Source organism: Panulirus ornatus, chromosome 57 (genome assembly GCF_036320965.1).
Source record: "Panulirus ornatus isolate Po-2019 chromosome 57, ASM3632096v1, whole genome shotgun sequence".
In the NCBI taxonomy this organism is placed as follows: Eukaryota; Metazoa; Arthropoda; class Malacostraca; order Decapoda; family Palinuridae; genus Panulirus; species Panulirus ornatus.
In genome coordinates this window covers 23,544,680-23,563,761 of record NC_092280.1, presented here as the reverse complement: position 1 = coordinate 23,563,761, position 19,082 = coordinate 23,544,680, and the positions used below count along the sequence as shown (strand labels likewise).

The window sequence follows — 19,082 nt, the reverse complement described above, 5'->3', positions numbered from 1 at the left end:
AAGTTAAAGAGTTCGCTCAGGGCTTCGGGGGTACGCAACGGCTCCTTCCAGATCCACGGGTTTATTACGGATGGCGTGTGATGAAGCAGGCGAAACATCGCTACCAAACCAAACCTCGTCGCTCCTGACCCGATTCGATACAAACTAAAAGAAAATTTGATGCGGGAGAAGAGCATAAAGACTCACCGCAGATAAGCATCTCTCTCTCTCTCTCTCTCTCTCTCTCTCTCTCTCTCTCTCTCTCTCTCTCTCTCTCTCTCTCTCTCTCTCTCTCTCTCTCTCAACCAGACAAAGGAGACGGTCGCAGTCTATGTGTAGGAAACTTGAAACAAACACAAGCACAATCAATACAGCGGAGTTGAACAAGTCAAGCGAACGTAAGTAAACAAGAGACAATCGCGAACGCTGCTTGGAAGACGTCCAGAGCTTACGACCCATTTTCTGTGGGGTTTCATTTCCAGGGAACTTATCGTCTACAGAAGTAAAAGAAAAAGAAATCATTGTCTTATTAATCCGACCGTTCGGAAGAAGATTGACAAAGTTTATTCCCTGTTCTGAGGGACGTAATATACACAGGACGAGATCACGTGGGATATGATCAGAGAAGTCCTCAATATCCGGTGGAAATAATAAGTGTTCCGAGTTAGCGCCAATTCCGTGTGTGTGTGTGTGTGTGTGTGTTCTGACACGCACCTTGGGTGACCCTGACTCCGCCCCCACCCAGCCCCCCACGTTTTCTCCCCCCACCTCCCCGGGATTCACTCCCCGGGAGCGAGCGATGTACATCAGGCGGTGGCGGAGTGGGTGTTGGCCAGTGTAGCTCCTGCCAGCGAGCGTTGAAGACGTGTTAGAGTGTCTGAGCGAGGGAGTGAGTCTGCGTCTCTACCAAGCTCGGAGGAGGAGGATCGTAGCTCGCCTCCCGGTGTAAGGTCAGTATTGGCAGGTGGCTTGTGTCTGTCTTCGTTCGTTGCATGACACTTAGCGACGGTCATGGTAGGTAGTTCATGACACACACTGGTGCTAAGGATGATGGTTGGGTGCTGACTTCATCAGTCATAGGCTAAGGGCGCCTCCCTACCAAAGAGGACAGACACGGCGAAATATCTTTGCCACCTGTTGGGGTCAGGATCAACACGTATGTGGCTTGAGTTACGTGTTGCCGAGTGTCGCTGTGTCATGTTACGTGAGGTAGAGAGAGAGAGAGAGAGAGAGAGAGACAGCAACCTGGGCCAAGAGAGGGACCTCAATAGCTACTGAAGTGTTGTCTCGTTGCGCTGGGGTGTCAGGTACGTCTAGATACTCAGTCGGGTAGTACCTCCCTGGCCACATTGGTTCCCTGCCTACTCGCCTGTGTGGTAGGACTGTTGATGATTACTATTGGTGAGTACTTATTTGTGTGTCACGGGGAGAGAGTTTTAGACTCGTGTTGCCCTAATCCAGCCCTGTGTGTGTGTGTGTGTGTGTGTGTGTGTGTGTGTTCGAACACTGTTTACTGCTTACATCATCCAGACGGTATATTTAACTAAATCCCTTATGGAAATCGAGAATTTCTTGGTCAAATTACAATGAGGTTAGGTGGAAGAAGGTGGCCCCTGTTGAACTACCCCATGGTTGATGTCATCATCAGATCCAGACAATCCTCAGATGGAGCAAGTAGGCCATCATCTGCTGCCGCCCATGTCTTCTACACTCCTGTCTAAGACAGGATGTAGGAGGATTGAGTTATGCGTTGGTGATGTAAAAAAAAAAAAGATATCTATATAAAAAAAGGGAGACTAGAAGTGTGTCCGGACAGGGAAAGACCAGGGGATATCCCCGGCACACACACACACACACACACACACACACACACACACACACACACACACACACACACACCACTCTGTGCTTCCTCCTTTAAGAAAACTACAGATATCCACAGTTATCGGAACCTTCCCTCCCCTACACTGATAAATTGGTCTATGATAAAATGTCGTCTTCGTTTATACAGTCACGAGCGACCGAACGATTAATGATGCTCAACTTTTACCTCAGACATCAAGCGGAAGAAGACATCAAAGTCCTCTTGACGTCAGCCGTTCAACAAGTAATAACCAGCCAGTGACGTCGGGAATCGTATCATCGTTTGAGGTCCCCCTTTTTCCCCCGCCGCCTTTTTTTTTTTTGGTGATGTCAGGGATTCGAGATGTCATGTGGGCGGGACTGCTGTTCATGGTCCTGCTCTGGCACGCGCCCACAAACGCCCACTTCGGTAAGTAAAAAGGAGACTTTGCTTTTAATCTTAATCTTACTGAAATAAGGATTGCCATCTTCTTAATCTCATGACAAAGCTTTATTTTGTATAGGTTTTGCTTCATCACGAAGCAGTGAGACCCGCTAGGCAACTTGTCTGTGCCGGAACCATATTTGCATGACTTATAAGCAAGTGAATTAAGTTCCTGTTGATATCTTTTCCTTGAGAGAGTCGGGCAGTGTGTCTAGGGCAAAGCAATTGACAGTAGCTTAGGCCCTTGGGCCAATCAGGGCTCTTGGCTTCTCTGCTTTTAGTCATTTTCCTTACGCTGCTTCGGTCGTGCCCTTCCCTCACACCCAGACCACCTGGGAACTCGGTCACTGCCCGATAACTCCTCTCGTCCGCCTCTAAAGATATCAAACGTCAGGTTACCTTCTGTCTCTGCATGTTTTCCTCCAGCACACTTCTCCACTTGGTTCCGCCTCGTGAGGTCTGATGGCTGCTTGATCATTTCTGATCATGTTTTCCTCCAGCACACTTCTTCACTTGGTTCCGCCTCGTGAGGTCTGGTGGCTGTTTGATCATCTCTACCTCCTCCCAACTTCCCTCCGCCACGACTTCCCTCCGTCTATCCATCATTTCCTTTATCTTCTCTTCATAGCCTTTGACATGCACGGATATGTCTTCCCTACACCTGCACTCCCAGTGACTACGTGGCATAATGTGTTGTTATAAGACATGCTAAGTCCCCACACTCACCTGCCGGTGCCGTTTGACAGGGAGCTGCGAGGATCACACGCCGAAGTGCAGAACGTATGCGGCCAATGGCTTGTGCCGGAAGATGCAACAATTCATGCTACAGAACTGTCCAGTCTCATGCGACACTTGCCTAGGTAAGTGACCAGAGTGCTCACCTCTCTCTTCCTTGAGATCCCTCCTCAACGCACGCCCTCCAAACCACTGCTGTTGATTCAGATCGCAAAAAAGAAGAAATAATGATGGCATTAATAATGGCATATGTTTGTATCAGTTCATCAAAGGATTTCACCTCTCGTGACAGATGAAGGATGCTACGATAGGAATCGCTTTTGTGGGAAATGGGCCAGTGAAGGTCACTGTCAGCGTCCTCAGGTGAAGGAGATCTGCCCCCACAGTTGCGACGCCTGTGTCATCGATGTCCCCTCGCTGCAGACCCTCACCCAGGGACGAACCATCGTCAGGCCTGATTTCGGTAAATGTCTCAACAGAGAGGAACTTGTTCTTAAGGGCCTCACTCGCCGGCCCTGTGCGGAGCGTGACATACTCCAGAGAGAGAGAGGGAGAGAGAGGTACACACACTCCCTCCCTCCCTGACACAATACTCTCCCTCCCCTTTTCTTTGCCGGATATTTAGTCATGTTTTCCGTTCTATTTCCCCCAGAGTGTGGGCGAGGAATCCCGGCTCCCGCAGCCAACAGGAAGAGGGTGGCCCGGCAGATCGTCTTCCCTGACGAAGTGGCTGGGTTACTGGACAAGGACACGCCCGTCCCCTTACAGAACCTCAACCAACAGGTACAGTAGAGACCTCACGCTGGCTACAGTCACAGGATCGCTGAGACCCCCTACCACACACACACACACACACACACACACACACACACATATATATATATATATATATATATATATATATATATATATATATATATATATACACACATTTATATGTATATTTTTTTATTTATTTACTTATACTTTGTCGCTGTCTTCCGCGTTGGTGAGGCAGCGCAAGGAAACAGACGAAAGAATGGCCCAAACCGCCCACATTCACATGTATATACATGCACGCCCACATACGCACATATACATATATACACATGTACATGTTCATACTTGCTGCCCTCTTCAGAGAGAGAGAGAGGAGAGAGAGAGAGAGAGAGAGAGAGAGAGAGAGAGAGAGAGAGAGAGAGAGAGAGAGGTCATCTAAACGGTTTATACCGGTCTGCTAAGAAAATATATTCCCTTTTTTCCCCCTTAAACTCAACCAGTTTCCCGAAACGAAAATAATTTGAACGATGTTCACATTTAACTCCATGGTAGAGAGATACATCCTGGCGTTCGTTTATTGACTTAGTGAACTAAATCTTGTTCCACACATGCAACAAATCTTTATCCCGTGTTTCCCAATCTCTCATTGATTATAGTGTCAGTTATCATCATTATCATTATCATTTATCATTCGCTCAAAGCTCAGTAGTTGCCTATGTCTAATTTATTCGTCCTAAGGGTCACCTGTGACCCTCTACTGTACGTAGAGCAAGGAGGTGATCCATTTATTGGTGTTTTTTTTCGATGCGTTGTTAACAGCACCTTCCTCCCTCCCTGTTGCAGGAGAAACAGAAGTCGCCCTCAGATGTCATCATGATGTTACCAAGTAAGTTGTGTGTGTGTGTATATATATATATATATATATATATATATATATATATATATATGTAGTACCTTCGTTGTTGTTACTGTGAAAAATGAGTTTGTTACTTGAGTCATATGTTATTCATCAGTTTCTCTCTCTCTCTCTCTCTCTCTCTCTCTCTCTCTCTCTCTCTCTCTCTCTCTCTCTCTCTCTCTCTCTCTCTCTCTCCCCCATGCCCCAGAGTCCCGGTAGCTGACACAACCCCGTTGTCCTTCCCCACAGGTTCAGTGAAGAGGATGACGCCAGAGAGCACCAGCGATGTCCAGGTCGAGGACACCTTCTGCGGGGCGACGCCCATCTGCGATCGCTTCCTCCTGACGGCGGCCCACTGCGTCATCGACCCCGACAGGCCGTAGGTTCCCCACAGTTCATTTTCTTTCCCTTTCCTGTCGACGAGGCCCTTTTTGTCGATTTCCCTCTGGCTGCTCGTGCCAGCATGGAGAATCTGCCACTTCGAAGTCCGTTTCCTTCCTTCCTCGGACAGATCACAGCGAACACCTTTCTCTTCTTTATTTTTCCCGACTTCCACACCTTCCTTTTACCGAAGAGGTTTTGCTCTCATCTCCTGAAGAAGAGGTGAAACCAAAGCCGTAACTAATGCCTCACAGTTGTGAAAGTGTGTGTGTGTGTCTGTGTGTGTGTGCGTGTCTGTGTGTGTGTGTCTGTGTGTGTCTGTGTCTGTGTGTGTGTGTGTGTCTTCAGCATGCAGTGATGCGCTTAGTGCACGGGCTTATCTCCCCAAGCTGGTACAGGTGCTGATTAATGAGTGAAAGAAAACCTGACGGTTTTCCCTATGTGATTTAAGTTCAGCAGTACCCGCGGCTTCCCAGTCAGTCTCTCTCTCTCTCTCTCTCTCTCTCTCTCTCTCTCTCTCTCTCTCTCTCTCTCTCTCTCTCTCTCTCTCTCTCTCTCTCTCTCTCTCTCTCTCTCTCTCTCTCTCTCTCTCTCTCTCTCTCTCTCTCTCTCTCTCTCTCTCTCTCCCAGTGGTCCCCCTGGCTGTGTTCTAACCCTAGTGATTACCCCCTGGCTGTGTCTGTACCCTAGTGGTCTCTACGTGACCACATTTCCCCTAACAGTCCCTAACCCTGGGTGAGTCCCTAATCCTTAGGTGAGTCCCTAATCCTTGGGTGAGTCCCCTAATCCCCGGGGGAGAGTCCCTATCCCTGGTTGATCTTACGGGGTTAACTCTTGACCTCACTCGTTCCACAGGGTGCGCACGGTGAGGCTGGGGGAGCTGGACTTCAGTACTGATAACGAGAAAAACTCCAGACCCGTGGACTACGAAGTGGAACAAATCATCGTCCACCCCGACTTCGAGTAAGTGTTGACTACCAACGTAAACTAAGAACTGCTGGAGGTATATATATATATATATATATATATATATATATATATATATATATATATATATATATATATATGCAATTATTATGATTCTACAATTGATCAGTTTGTTAATGAAAGTTGTCAATACCATTTTTCTTTCCTTCTTCTTCATCTAGAACTTTAGGTCATTAAAAAGAGGATATTAATGTACTGATGTTGATAGAGACATGTGAGATGGCACTCGGAGAAGATCGAATGTGGAAGGATAGCTTTCACAGGGTCCACACACCCGAGAGAGAGAGAGAGAGAGAGAGAGAGAGAGAGAGAGAGAGAGAGTCTCTTGAGCTAAGGGTCCGGGCGAGACAGGTGATGATGAGTCGAAAGGAGATACTGGGAGGCTGCTGGTGTGTGTGTGTGACCATAGCAAATGCGTAGAGCAGTCGTAACCCCACCTACATAACATCTCCACACACAATCCCATCTCCCCCACCCACCCCATCCATGTTCATGCCCCACCCCTCTAAGCACCACCTAACTTACCCCCGCCTCTCCCTCACTTTTCCGTTCCTCAGCCCTAACAGCACGGTGAGGTACAACGACCTGGCGATCCTGCAGACGGTGGAGGTGATCGAGTTCAACGAGGTGGTCTTCCCGTACTGCCTAACGGACCAACGTCCGCCACCCAAGACCATCGTCACCGGCGCTGGCTTCGGCTTCGTCAACGCCAGTGAGTTCCATGTCACACTCGTATTTCTCATTATTTTGGCTTCAGTCGTGTAAATGGCTCGCGAACTCTCCGCGTCATATGACTGATACTTTTTTATACACTTAGGAAGGATTTCAATGTTGTTCCAACTATTGAAACATGTTTGTCCCATAGACTTCAATATTCACCAGTCAAGGGTCGCAATAGAGTTAACATATTTACGTAGATGCCACAGACCACATATTTATTCTCAAGGTCCAAGCGAAGTGGTCTGGCCCTTACTGGAAAAGATATACAATGCTCTTCAAAGCAGTGGAAGAAAGAGATAGCGAAGCAAAGTCCCTCTCCCCGCAACACGCCAGACGGGGGGGGGGGGGGAGAAGAATGAGTCGACATGACATAGAATCCAACTATGTCGTCCGTATGATTAACAGGATCACGTGGCCCTGACATGCCCATGAAGAGGGTGTCGAAAACGGCAAATGACAGTGGCATACACCGGAGGAGGAGTTATCTGGCGAGCAAGCACACCTTCCCCCCCTGTGGACAGCGACAGCGTTTAAAACCCTTAACTTTATCATCTCACTGTCACTTCTTACTATACGTTAGATGATTCCCCTGTCTGTTCTGTGACTACAGCGGCATGTGTCATTTTCCTGTCGAATCTTGTCGTCGGTGTTATGACACCGCTAATGGCTCATGAAAACCCATGGCAAGCGGAACAGGTTACATAGGTGACACATTGGACATACAGAAGTCAACAAGGGTCAACTAGAAGGTAGGAGACCTAGTGGGTTAGGAGAGAGAAGGGTGCTGGGTGAAGACATGATGAGAGATGCCGAGATCACTGAAACTTGAGAAGACACAGTAGTTACGTTATTGCGATAGAGGAAGACCCGAGTGAAATTTAGGGGACATAAATGGTCTGCCATGCCATGTTCTTGACCCAAGGTACAGTAAGAGGTCTTATCTACGTCAAAAAGTCTGCGACCAACTCCTAATTAGCCATCTAAATAGATACTAAACCTATAACCATCTATACAGGTAGTGAACCAGTGGCAATCTATAAAGGTACCGAACCAGTGGCCATTCATACAGGCGCGAACCGCCAGTACTTTAACACACTCACAAAAGAGAAACATATCCCACGCGATACAGTCCTCCAATGTTGTGAAAAGATGTGTGTCATGTGGTCCTTGCTCCGTTAACTCTACGTCAGCCTCGCTGGGGGGAGGGGGGTACTTATTTTCTTCTCCATCCAGCGATGGCGCCACCTGAAGTTAGGGCCCAGCGACACTAGCTAGCTCAGTGTGAAACTGCTCCCTCCTCCCAAGTCATGTACGAGTGACGCTTTCACCATTGTGAACACCCACCCAATCTGTACAGCTTCCATACTGAAGACGATGGATACTGATATTTCCACTGCCCTGTGCTTCACCGACAAAGACAGGTACTTTATTTTATCCCGCTCCTTGACCTGTGGCGCCACCCGGTAGACGTAGTTGACTTCCTAAGCTATGCGAAACCCCCATAGAGGAGAGGGATCATCAAGGAGAAAGATGAGGGTACGTTAATGTGACACATTTTGCCACCATGACCAATGTTGCTGTTCTTCCTGCAGCGCACCGGTCGAGCAGGCTACAGGAGGCCGAGTTGGAGCTGGTCGACACGACAGAGTGTGAGGACATCTACCGGCGGGAGAGCCACGAACCCCAGCTGAGGGTCAGGTACCCTGACCTGCTACAGAACCGTGACGTCATGTGCGCAGCTTACCCGGAGAGAGACGCCTGTCAGGTAAGGTCATATTTCTCCATCAAGTGGTTTCAGAAGCGTGAGTCTGGAGCGTGCTAGGATGTTAGTGATGGAAATGGTGAGGAGCTTGTAGATTTATGTGCTGAAAGAGGACCTCTTTCTCAGGGCGACTCAGGCGGGCCGCTCTTCTTGGATAGGGACGGTCGACGGTTCCTGGTCGGGGTGGTGGGCAGCGGTGTCTCCTGCAGGGGCAACGGCGTCTCCATCCTGCCGGGTCTCTACATCAGCGTCGCCGACCACATTGACTTCATAGACAGCGTCGTGTACGGCGGCTTCAGATAAGGGAGTGTGTGGGTGGGAAGGTGGGGGTGGGTTGGGGCAATGAAAGACACCGTATCGTTATCATTGTTATTTTATCTATGGTTCACCTTCGAGGGAACTATATACAATAAATTGAAATTATGACAACGTGTATTTTCCTTCCATTATGATCTCGTCTGAGGGGATGTGAGTTTGTGATAACACATAACCTGTATGTGAGAACAAATACATTAACAAATCAATGGTTATTTATGCCATCATGGCAGAATCTCCTCGTATAGAGGAAGGTAGACCGCCCCTCCACCATACTGGAACTATATACCTCATTGCTGATACACACACACACACACACACACACACACACGAGCCAGTTGTTCACAGATGACCACTGTCAACCCTCTTCAACCATCAACACACATCTGCCTCGATTTTGATAGAATATTCTCATGTTAGCCACAAGCTATTGTTTCATTCAGCCTCTCCATATAATCAAAACTGTTATAATGATGATCATGATATTAACATTAATAATGATAATGATAATTATAATAATTTGCTTAGAAAAGTTTTCTTGTCATTACGGCCAGTGTCACTTCTCGTGCCTGTGTTCATCCTAGAGAAGGTCATATTTCATCTCCACGGGATATAACTTGGTCCCCAGGTTTGGTTAGGTGTTCCAACTCTACCTTCTAGCCACCATGTCCTTACCTGGCACCAGTGATCCCTCATTTTCACTCTCCGTCCTCAATTGACGTTCGAGAATCCAACGTATACTATTCCATTTGCGTGGACAGACGTCATCACCTAATTGGTGGAACGTAACGTAGGTCGTCCGTCTGTCTGTCTGTCTGTCTACCTCGTACCTACGGCCAGTCATATGTCCTTCCGGTACATTTCTGTCTTTCTTCCTCCTGTAGCTAGGCTGTGGCCATGACGGACGCGCAGCACAAAACATTTCCTACTTATGTCACTTCCCGTGACATTTCCCATCTATGCCACTTCCCGTCACATTTCCTATCGATGTCACTTCCCGTCTTGGACAAAGACGTCGACGAATATTAAGGATGTAACAGGCAACAGCTTGGAATGTGTCACTCTCTCCAAGTTGTGTGTGATGAGACATCAGAAAAGAAATGGGTGATTTGAGGATGATTAACTAACTGTACGTCTACTTCACATTTATCTTAACTGTGGGTATGCAAATAGTATAAGACAGACGTGGACCGGAAGCAATGGATTTGTCTATATATTTCTACGCATGATGTAAGGTTTCAACGCAAGCTGACGGCGTATGGCTCGTAAAGACTCAGGGAACACAGACCCCAATCCTGCTAGGATTATAAGTAATCTACTTAACATGTACTTAAAGCAGAATTACTTGCGCCATCCTAATGACGGTCGAGTGAATGTATACTTTTTGCTTAACATAATAGGATTCGGCAGATGAAGGTCTCGGATCTCAGCATCATACAGTGTACGCATACATCATACAGTATATGCATACATCATATGTATACATCATTCCTGATACTTACAGTATACATACAGTGTGGTGTTTCTAACAATTGGAGCCGAGGCAACACACGTTATGTTGTTAGAATTAATTCAGTTGTATCTAACAGACAAAAAATGATAAATGGTTTTGTTTTCGATATTTATATTACAGAAAGTTGTATACTGCACATGTCGTATCATTTTGTTTGACCCACACATCAAGTTTGATATATATATATATATATATATATATATATATATATATATATATATATATATATATATATATATATATATATATTGTTACGAACACGTGTGTTTGTGTCCACATGTTCGCATATGTGTCTTGGTGTATCTCTGTGTATGGCGTGCCTGGGTGTAGGGAGCGGTTGCTACCGGCTCGGATCTCACCTTCCCTGACCGTGTTGATTGCCTTAGTAATTATGTTTTGACCCAGACCTTGACCAGTCCTCTAGCACCCAAACGTCAGGTCGACGGCGTCAGGTCAACGGCGTCAGGTCCAACCATGGGAACTGCTACGGTGTGTCGTCACGTGCATTCGCTGCTGTCGTGGACAGAGGAACAAAGGATTTTGAATGCACGCCACATATGTAGGCCGGACCTTAGGCCTCCTTCAACCAATCACGTCAAGAAGAGGGCGTGACAATCAGTCTCTTGACCTATCAAGGGCAATTGTGTCATTCTGACCTATAGTAGAATCAGGTGGCGGGTCGAGGCGTGGTTAGCTGTTCCTGCCTTGCTGGATCTTCACATAAAAAGCTCAGACGATCGTCTGAGAGCTGATTCCTTCAACAGTCCCGAGCCCAGCAAGGTAGTGTAGGCTTTCCTTGTCTCGAACCCCGTAGCCACCGCTGCCCTAGGTTGTAAGATGCTTACTGTGTCACGTCAAGTTTAACTAAGTGTAACGATATGTTTACCGTGTCAGGTCTAACTAAATGTAATGCTATCGAACAGTGTCAGAGGAAAGAGATCTCCTGGTTTGAAATCTTATCTGGAATGTTAACTCATGTTCAATGTTAAACTCATGTTCAGTGTTAACGTAAATGATTCGTGCCTGATTTATGTGTTCACCTTGTACATTTGAATTCTTTCATTATAAGTAATTCTAACCTTGGTTTTTGTTTTAACCCTATAACGTTAAGATAGCGTTATCCTGAGTTGTGCTGTATTACAAATCTACCGTCGTTGCAAAGAACGAGGACCAGCATAGTATTTGTAACATATATATGTTACTGGCGACCTTGCTCCAATAAGTACTGAGTTCGTAACAATATATATATATATATATATATATATATATATATATATATATATATATATATATATATATATATATATATACACTGAAATTTTTTTGTTGGAAGATAGGGAAACTCTTTTAAACATTTTCATCTTTTATTTAAGTACAGAGAGAAATAAACATTGTCTTGAACAGAGAGAGAGAGAGAGAAAATAGCAGACGGTATCATCATTCATTTCTCTGAGGAAGACTGTAAAATGGAAATACACATCAAGATTGTAGAGAAAATAATCTCATGTTTTTGTTTTCTCCCTTCGCTACCGTCTGGTGAGTCGTAATCACAGTTAAGAGACAGGTAAGACGGTGATACCGTAGTTAACATCATCGCAGTTTTGCAACCTACGTCTGGGCTGGTCTGAGAATTACTCGTATATCGTTTCTCTGAAATCTTCTGAAATGCTTTAGCGATAGCGACACAAAACTTCTTAAGATTCTTGTACGACAAGACATTGAGATTATAAGATAATTATGACATTTTTTTTTTTGTAGAAGTTTTTGAAGTTTGAGAAGCAGTTTGAACCGATTGTTTATATCTGTGTTGTTGAATGTGGAAGAAAAGAAAGATTTAGATACATACTTTAAGACAAGATATTTACCGTAATGCTTTCCTTGAAGTACTTCTGTACTTGTTCCGTACATTATAGAGTATCATCCTGAAGTTCAAGTATGATGCCTCACTCGGGGTATGATACAGGACTTCATAATACCCTACAAGATAACGAGACAGTCCAGTTTCGTGAGAGGTTTTTTTAAGAAAAGCCAACGTGCTATTTCACACGTAAATGTCCTGATCCTTGAGAAGGAATGCTCTACAAGATGGCACTCTACAGACACTTAAAAAGACGACGCATCATCCACAAGAACGAGTACAGATGAGGGAAAGTGATGACTGAGGTAGTCACATCTAGGAGAGAGTTGGGAGAACTGGAGAGCCGAGTGGAGACGGGCCAATGGAACAGGAGTCACAGGAGTGGGGACAGCTGGCCAGGACGTCACTTCTGCGACACCCTCCTCGCCTTACGTAGTAGTCGCAGTAGGGGCTGACGTCGAAGCAGTCGGGATCTGTAGCAAAAGGGAAAAAAAAAAGACGAAGAGGAGGTTAGTTACGTCACCAAGCGATCCAGTACAAGGTGTTCTTCTTTGAATGAAGTGTCATGGCGTGTACATTCGGGCTAGATGGTATGACCCCTTGAGAACTATTCCAAAAGCGTCTCAAGTCTTCATTGAGAAAAGGACTTGGAGTCCTTAACAACATTATGACGGATATTGGTCGAGGTGTGAGGATCTCTCAAGGACAAGTGAATACAGTCTACTGTAAGATGTAGGATCTTATTCATACCACCTGTTTATGGAATTACACACACACACACACACAGTCTGTGGGACTCATCATTTGTACAATTGATGATCGCAGGAGAAACCAGCGATGTTATACATACGTGTTGATGATGCTTTGATAAATCTCTGTAACTGTCAATGTTGAAATATCCATTACTTCACCCGGTGAAGGATTACAGCTGTAACACTAAGATATATAAATCGACATGAGCCATCACGGTGGTTATACACAAGCCCCCAGACTGAATGTCTCACGTTCGGATTGCAGTTCTGCCACACAGTGAGGTGGGTGTGCGGGTGTGTGTGTGGGAGGGAAGAAGAAGGAGAAGGAGGAAGGACAGCACACTCACTCACCCAGACAGAGGTTGCAGCTAACGGGGCAGTTCTGCAACATGTACTGCCGATTGTTCTGGCACCAGCCGGCCAGGGCCCACTGCAGGCACTCCGGCGTGTGATCCTCGCAGCTACCTGAAGGAGGAGGACCCGACAGTTACCACACAACACTTCAGGTTTTACCAAAAAAAATTGAAAAAAGAATGTCTCACTCAATTGGTTTACACCAAGAACATGTACCTGTTACAAGAAGTTGACTACGTCTGTCGAAACAGTGTCCTACCTAATCACCTATTCTAAATGAAGTTCCCAAATTTCTCTGCATGGCTAAGAGACATTTGCTTACATCAGAATGGCAGGTATTGAGAATGGAAATGACTCCATAATGAAGAAGTGTCTTGTTGGCAGTACAGTGCAGGGAGCAGGGAGGGTCAGGAGGTGTGAACCCTAGGAGGGGCGCCAAGATAGCGTCCAGGTGGCAGGGCCAAGGTCGAGGCGCACAGGAGTGAGCAAGGGGATCCTAGAGAGAGAGAGAGAGAGAGAGAGAGAGAGAGAGAGAGAGAGAGAGAGAGAGAGTAAACGACGACAAACTTGTGTTAGCACTCTCCCTACTTACCAAAGTGGGCGTGTGAGGGCGTGCAGTGGACGATCACGACCATCAACATCACCGCCCACGCCACGCCTCGACTCCCTGACATCATGAGGCAACACGAGGAGCTGGACCCTCACGCGAATGACGACGAGACGAGCTGCGGTGATGGACGTCTGATGTCTCCTGCAGGTGCGTGGGAGAGGGAGATGATTGTTATCACCTGGATGTGTCGATATCTTCGAGCCACCATGTACCCTCTCCATTCGGTTCCTCCCCAACTCATATGGATGCTTATAACACTACTTGAGGAACTCAACCACCTGCACAGTAGAGCGGCGGAGACCTGGAAGTCCCCAGGGGTTTCCGGGTCTGCTTGTGTTCCAGCAGTGTTGCCAGCAACTCGTTAAACAACTCCTTCTTCCACCCCCCCCCCACACACACACACACACACACACACACACACACACACACACACACACACACACATATTTGATCTTCCCATTATTTTTCTCTGACTTCCTTTTCTTTTTTTTTTTTTACGTTCCAGTTTATTGTATGAGGTGTGTGGATCGGTAGAACGTTTTCTTGGCTTAGTGTGTGTGTGTGTACGTAGGGCACCAGGTGAGAGAGAGAGAGAGAGAGAGAGAGAGAGAGAGAGAGAGAGAGAGAGAGAGAGAGAGAGAGAGAGAGAGAGAGATGTGCTTTGGGTAATTTCCAAATACTCTCTTTTACCAGCTCGGCTCCAGTCAAGGTCCGCCTCCTTGTCCTTCATGCCATTTATATTCTAGTCTCCGGGAGAAGAGGAGGAGGAGGAGGAGGAGGGGTCATTCTATCGGTATGACTTTCTTTTTGTCTCAAGCGACGCTATGTGAATCACAATATGTATTCCTCACATTATCATTTTGGTCCTGCACTCCCCGTACCCAGTCTCCGTCTTTACATAGTAATGAGAACCTGTTCGTGTACTCCATATTCATTGAGCAGATCTATGCATTCTCTCCCTTGCCATGTTCCTCACACACAAACGTGATGCCAAGAATGCTTACAAGTACAGGAATTTCTCAGTCACGGTGTGTGGGAAACGTAACTTATGATACTCTGGCTCATTCACACAGGTTCCATCTTCATCTTTAGGTTCCTTTGCTCGACTTGTTTTCCAATAGAAATATGATTCGGTTTAGCTATGTATACACTAGTAGTCTTCACTGCAGTGTTGAGGTGTATAGAGAAAAGACACTGCTATAAATGGATGTTAATTTTTTTTTTTTTTCAATACTTACGACTTTTTGCGAGCGTCGTAATCTGACATTTATCCTCTCTACAGCACGTTTAGAATCTACAGTGTCACACTGTGCCTCATGTACATCTACAGTATGGGAATACTTGATCATGAGAATAGTGTATCATGTGTAATGATATACACATCTCTGTGTCAGTCTAGTCTGGTTGGACCTGACTTCTCATTGATCAATCCCCTCCTTCCTTGTGTGTGGTATACGTGCCCCGTTCATAGCTACCCACCTCAGAGCCACAGTTCACACTGTGGTTACCACTGCCAACACCACAAGTCCCAGTTACCCACATTCGTCGCTGATGGTCACCACTGTCTTGCCAGGGACACTTGCTCCACTGCTTATAACGTGCCACTACTCTAACACCAGTGGTCCCAGTGAACCCCCTTGGTGGCTGGCAGTAACCACCATTAACCTCCCTTACCCTAAACCCCCTTAGAAAACACTTGCCAGTTCATCTTAACACCTGCCACCACTCACACCAGAATGTTCTTAAATACCTACAAGGCATCTCCTGTTACCACCACATGACCCAACACCTGCTTCCTACTTATCACCACATTACCCAACACCTACTTCCTACTTACAAAACACCTACCTGTGGCGATTGGACGAGCCGTCACAATGCGAGCTTCGAGGAAGATATTCCGTAGCGTCCTTCTCGGCTAACGTCTCAGAGACTGACTCGTCTCTGCGCCCCCTGTCGCCTCCACCACCACCACTAGAGGGACGACTTGCCAAGACTTACTGACCACCTGTCTGTCTGCTCCTTCATCGTTCGCTCCCGGCTGCTTAGATTCACGGGGCTCATAGACGCCATGGGTGACCATGTCACACCTGCCTTATGGTATCAAACTCGATTTTTTTTTTTTTTTTTTAAGCCACTGTCATTGTCTTTTGCCTCCAGTACTGTGGTGAAGTTCGACACACCCGGCCATCACATCTCTCACTGTTCCCGGTGACTTTAAGACCTTTTCTCATAACGGGAAGGAACTGTTGTGGTGGGGGGACGAAACATAGAGAAACTGAACCATTCACTGTGCCAAAGTGGCTAATCTTGGCGTTCAGTTGGCCACTGGTCCAGCCGTCCACATTTTTCTTTGGTCGTCATTTGCTTTGTAATGTGAATACATCATTTGCGGCAATTTTATTTTATTTTTTTTACTGGAATTTTGTATTGATACTTCGTCGTTGATTTGATTCCAGATGTTGCAATCTGTAGCGATGTTTGAGCAGCTCCTTTTTCTCTACTAGTCTTACTGGGATGTCCTTGCTCTGGGCCGATCGCATGGTCACATCATCTTCAGATTTTTACACTTGGTCATGTCGACCCTTTGTCAGACCCAGGCCGTCGGAAGCACCCTGGCGGCGCGAAGGAGCACACCCTCACCAGGCCGCTCAAACACGTCTTTATGCCCAAGAAAAATGATTCCGTACGTATATGACCTGGACGGAGCACCAGGCAAGCATGACGACACCCACCCACCACCTACTTCCATACGACAGACTTTGAACTCCCTCTTTGTTTTTAAGCCTTTTGATTCCACTCGATCTCTACCGCCTAGCACCCTACCCCCCCACTGTACCCAGAGGGCGTGTGGGGAAGTCCCAGTGCCACATCCAACAGCCTCCCAAGCGCTAAGTCTTGCCACCGGAGAAGCATCTTTTACTGATCGCCCACAACACGATCGCTGTTGTAGGTCTTGGCCGTCATTCTTCTCGATTCCTAGATCAGCTTTTCTCTTAACAGTCTGTTTGTTGTAGTCTTCATCTCATCGTCATCACGAGTGCTGGAGCTGTCGTCCTGGTAGAGTGGCCTTTGACCTGACCCTAGACGGGTAAGGTCAAAGACTAGGCCTTGACACGACGGGTGGTAGAGACGCGAGTGTTGAAAAGACCCTGCTGCTCAGAAGTCAGACTCGTAAGAAGAAAAAAGGTTAAATGAAAATGTGATATTTATGGCCTACTCCATGCACGACGAGGGTGTTTAGGTGGCAGTGTCGAACCTCAAGCAATAATGTCAGAAAATTGTGAAGATTATTAGTTAGTTCTGAGGGAATCCCCTGGACAAGGAGGTCACCTCGATCAGTTAGTTTCTCAGGTGTGTGTGTGTGACCACGTATGTCTTCACGCCACCAGACTGACTGGATACATGTGGACGTTATGAGGTAATGGGTAAACCCATTTGTCTAGAGGTTCAGGACAGTAAGAAAAAAAATATGGGACTCTTTTTTTCTACCCATTGCGTTCGAATGACCGCCATATATTTGGAAAGAGGGGCAAGTATGAAGTCTGTTGGGGATGAGAGAGCTTGGGAAGTGAGTCAGTTGTTGTTCGCTGATGATACAGCGCTGGTGGCTGATTCATGTGAGAAACTGCAGAAGCTGTTGAATGAGTTTGGAAAAGTGTGTGGAAGAAGAAAGTTAAGAGTAAATGTGAATAAGAGCAAGGTTATTAGGTACAGTAGGGTTGAGGGTCAAGTCAGTTGGGAGGTGAGTTTGAATGGAGAAAAACTGGAGGAAGTGAAGTGTTTTAGATATCTGGGAGTGGATCTGGCAGCGGATGGAACCATGGAAGCGGAAGTGGATCATAGGGTGGGGGAGGGGGCGAAAATCCTGGGGGCCTTGAAGAATGTGTGGAAGTCGAGAACATTATCTCGGAAAGCAAAAATGGGTATGTTTGAAGGAATAGTGGTTCCAACAATGTTGTATGGTTGCGAGGCGTGGGCTATGGATAGAGTTGTGCGCAGGAGGATGGATGTGCTGGAAATGAGATGTTTGAGGACAATGTGTGGTGTGAGGTGGTTTGATCGAGTGAGTAACGTAAGGGTAAGAGAGATGTGTGAAAATAAAAAGAGCGTGGTTGAGAGAGCAGAAGAGGGTGTTTTGAAGTGGTTTGGGCACATGGAGAGGATGAGTGAGGAAAGATTGACCAAGAGGATATATGTGTCGGAGGTGGAGGGAACAAGGAGAAGAGGGAGACCAAATTGGAGGTGGAAAGATGGAGTGAAAAAGATTTTGTGTGATCGGGGCCTGAACATGCAGAAGGGTGAAAGGAGGGCAAGGAATAGAGTGAATTGGAGCGATGTGGTATACCGGGGTTGACGTGCTGTCAGTGGATTGAATCAGGGCATGTGAGGCGTCTGGGGTAAACCATGGAAAGCTGTGTAGGTATGTATATTTGCGTGTGTGGACGTATGTATATACATGTGTATGGGGGGGGGGTTGGGGTTGGGCCATTTCTTTCGTCTGTTTCCTTGCGCTACCTCGCAAACGCGGGAGACAGCGACAAAGTATAATAAAAAAATAATAAATAAATAATATATATATATATATATATATATATATATATATATATATATATATATATATATATATATAAAGAGAAACAGTGACACTAAAAACAGAAACGTTCAAATGCCCTTAGATCGAGCATGATCATTCCAGACACAGTATTTCCAGACATCATCATTCTACAGACACCACCTTTCCAGGCGCCGTCGCTCCAGCAACCTCTGTTCCAGACGAAGTCTCTTTAGAAACCACCGTTCCAGACATCACTGTTCCAGCAGACACCCATCATTCCAGATACCAGGCTCGTCACCCACTGTAACCAAAACGCTTTTCTTTTCAGGTATCATCAACCCTGAGCACGACGATACGACACTTTAGCATGACCGTGTGGCCCTTGGAACACGACGTTACAGCCCTTTTGCACGTCAGCACGACCCTTGCGCGCGATGTGCAACCCTCGGACACTACGGTGTGGCCCTTGAACACGACGTGCAGCCCTTTTGCACGTCAGCACGACCCTTGCGCGCGACGTGCAACCCTCGGACACTACGGTGTGGCCCTTGAACACGACGTACAGCCCTTGAACACGACGGTACGACCCTGGAACGCGATAGTACAACTCTTTGAGT

The 19,082-nt window shown here is 46.5% G+C and overlaps 2 protein-coding genes across 3 annotated transcripts; one reads left to right on the top strand and one right to left on the bottom strand.

Annotated features, from left to right (window-relative positions):
* The first annotated feature begins 764 nt into the window (after positions 1–764).
* LOC139766285 (melanization protease 1-like) lies at positions 765–8,937 on the top strand. The gene is made up of 11 exons (XM_071694726.1): positions 765–929; positions 2,035–2,251; positions 3,013–3,126; positions 3,294–3,464; positions 3,654–3,784; positions 4,604–4,646; positions 4,908–5,037; positions 5,895–6,002; positions 6,584–6,738; positions 8,339–8,511; positions 8,635–8,937. The coding sequence occupies exons 2-11, from the start codon at positions 2,170–2,172 to the stop codon at positions 8,809–8,811; spliced, it is 1,284 nt and encodes a 427-aa protein (XP_071550827.1). The 5' UTR covers positions 765–929; positions 2,035–2,169; the 3' UTR covers positions 8,812–8,937.
* A 2,744-nt stretch (positions 8,938–11,681) lies between these two features.
* Positions 11,682–15,930, bottom strand: LOC139766284 (uncharacterized). 2 transcript variants are annotated; one of them, XM_071694725.1, is made up of 4 exons: positions 15,759–15,930; positions 13,893–14,051; positions 13,298–13,411; positions 11,682–12,667 (listed from the first exon to the last, which is right to left on the bottom strand). In XM_071694725.1, exons 2-4 carry the CDS (start codon positions 13,975–13,977, stop codon positions 12,510–12,512), a joined length of 357 nt encoding a protein of 118 aa, XP_071550826.1. In that variant the 5' UTR covers positions 13,978–14,051; positions 15,759–15,930; the 3' UTR covers positions 11,682–12,509. The 2 variants fall into 2 exon arrangements, with proteins under 2 accessions (XP_071550826.1, XP_071550825.1); XM_071694724.1 differs by having other exon boundaries at positions 13,893–14,061; positions 15,760–15,916.
* Between the last annotated feature and the right edge of the window lie 3,152 nt (positions 15,931–19,082).

What these genes read in the sequence shown, in the direction of transcription:
- LOC139766284 (XM_071694725.1), bottom strand. Translation starts at nt 13,977, where the DNA reads ATGATGTCAGGGAGTCGAGGCGTGGCGTGGGCGGTGATGTTGATGGTC. An exon ending in GCCCTCACACGCCCACTTTG is followed by an intron (nt 13,412 to 13,892) that starts GTAAGTAGGGAG and finishes CTCCTCCTTCAG; the next exon opens with GTAGCTGCGAGGATCACACG. An exon ending in TAGCTGCAACCTCTGTCTGG is followed by an intron (nt 12,668 to 13,297) that starts GTGAGTGAGTGT and finishes CTTTTGCTACAG; the next exon opens with ATCCCGACTGCTTCGACGTC.
- LOC139766285 (XM_071694726.1), top strand. Translation starts at nt 2,170, where the DNA reads ATGTCAGGGATTCGAGATGTCATGTGGGCGGGACTGCTGTTCATGGTC. An exon ending in TACAGAACCTCAACCAACAG is followed by an intron (nt 3,785 to 4,603) that starts GTACAGTAGAGA and finishes TCCCTGTTGCAG; the next exon opens with GAGAAACAGAAGTCGCCCTC. An exon ending in CGGAGAGAGACGCCTGTCAG is followed by an intron (nt 8,512 to 8,634) that starts GTAAGGTCATAT and finishes CCTCTTTCTCAG; the next exon opens with GGCGACTCAGGCGGGCCGCT.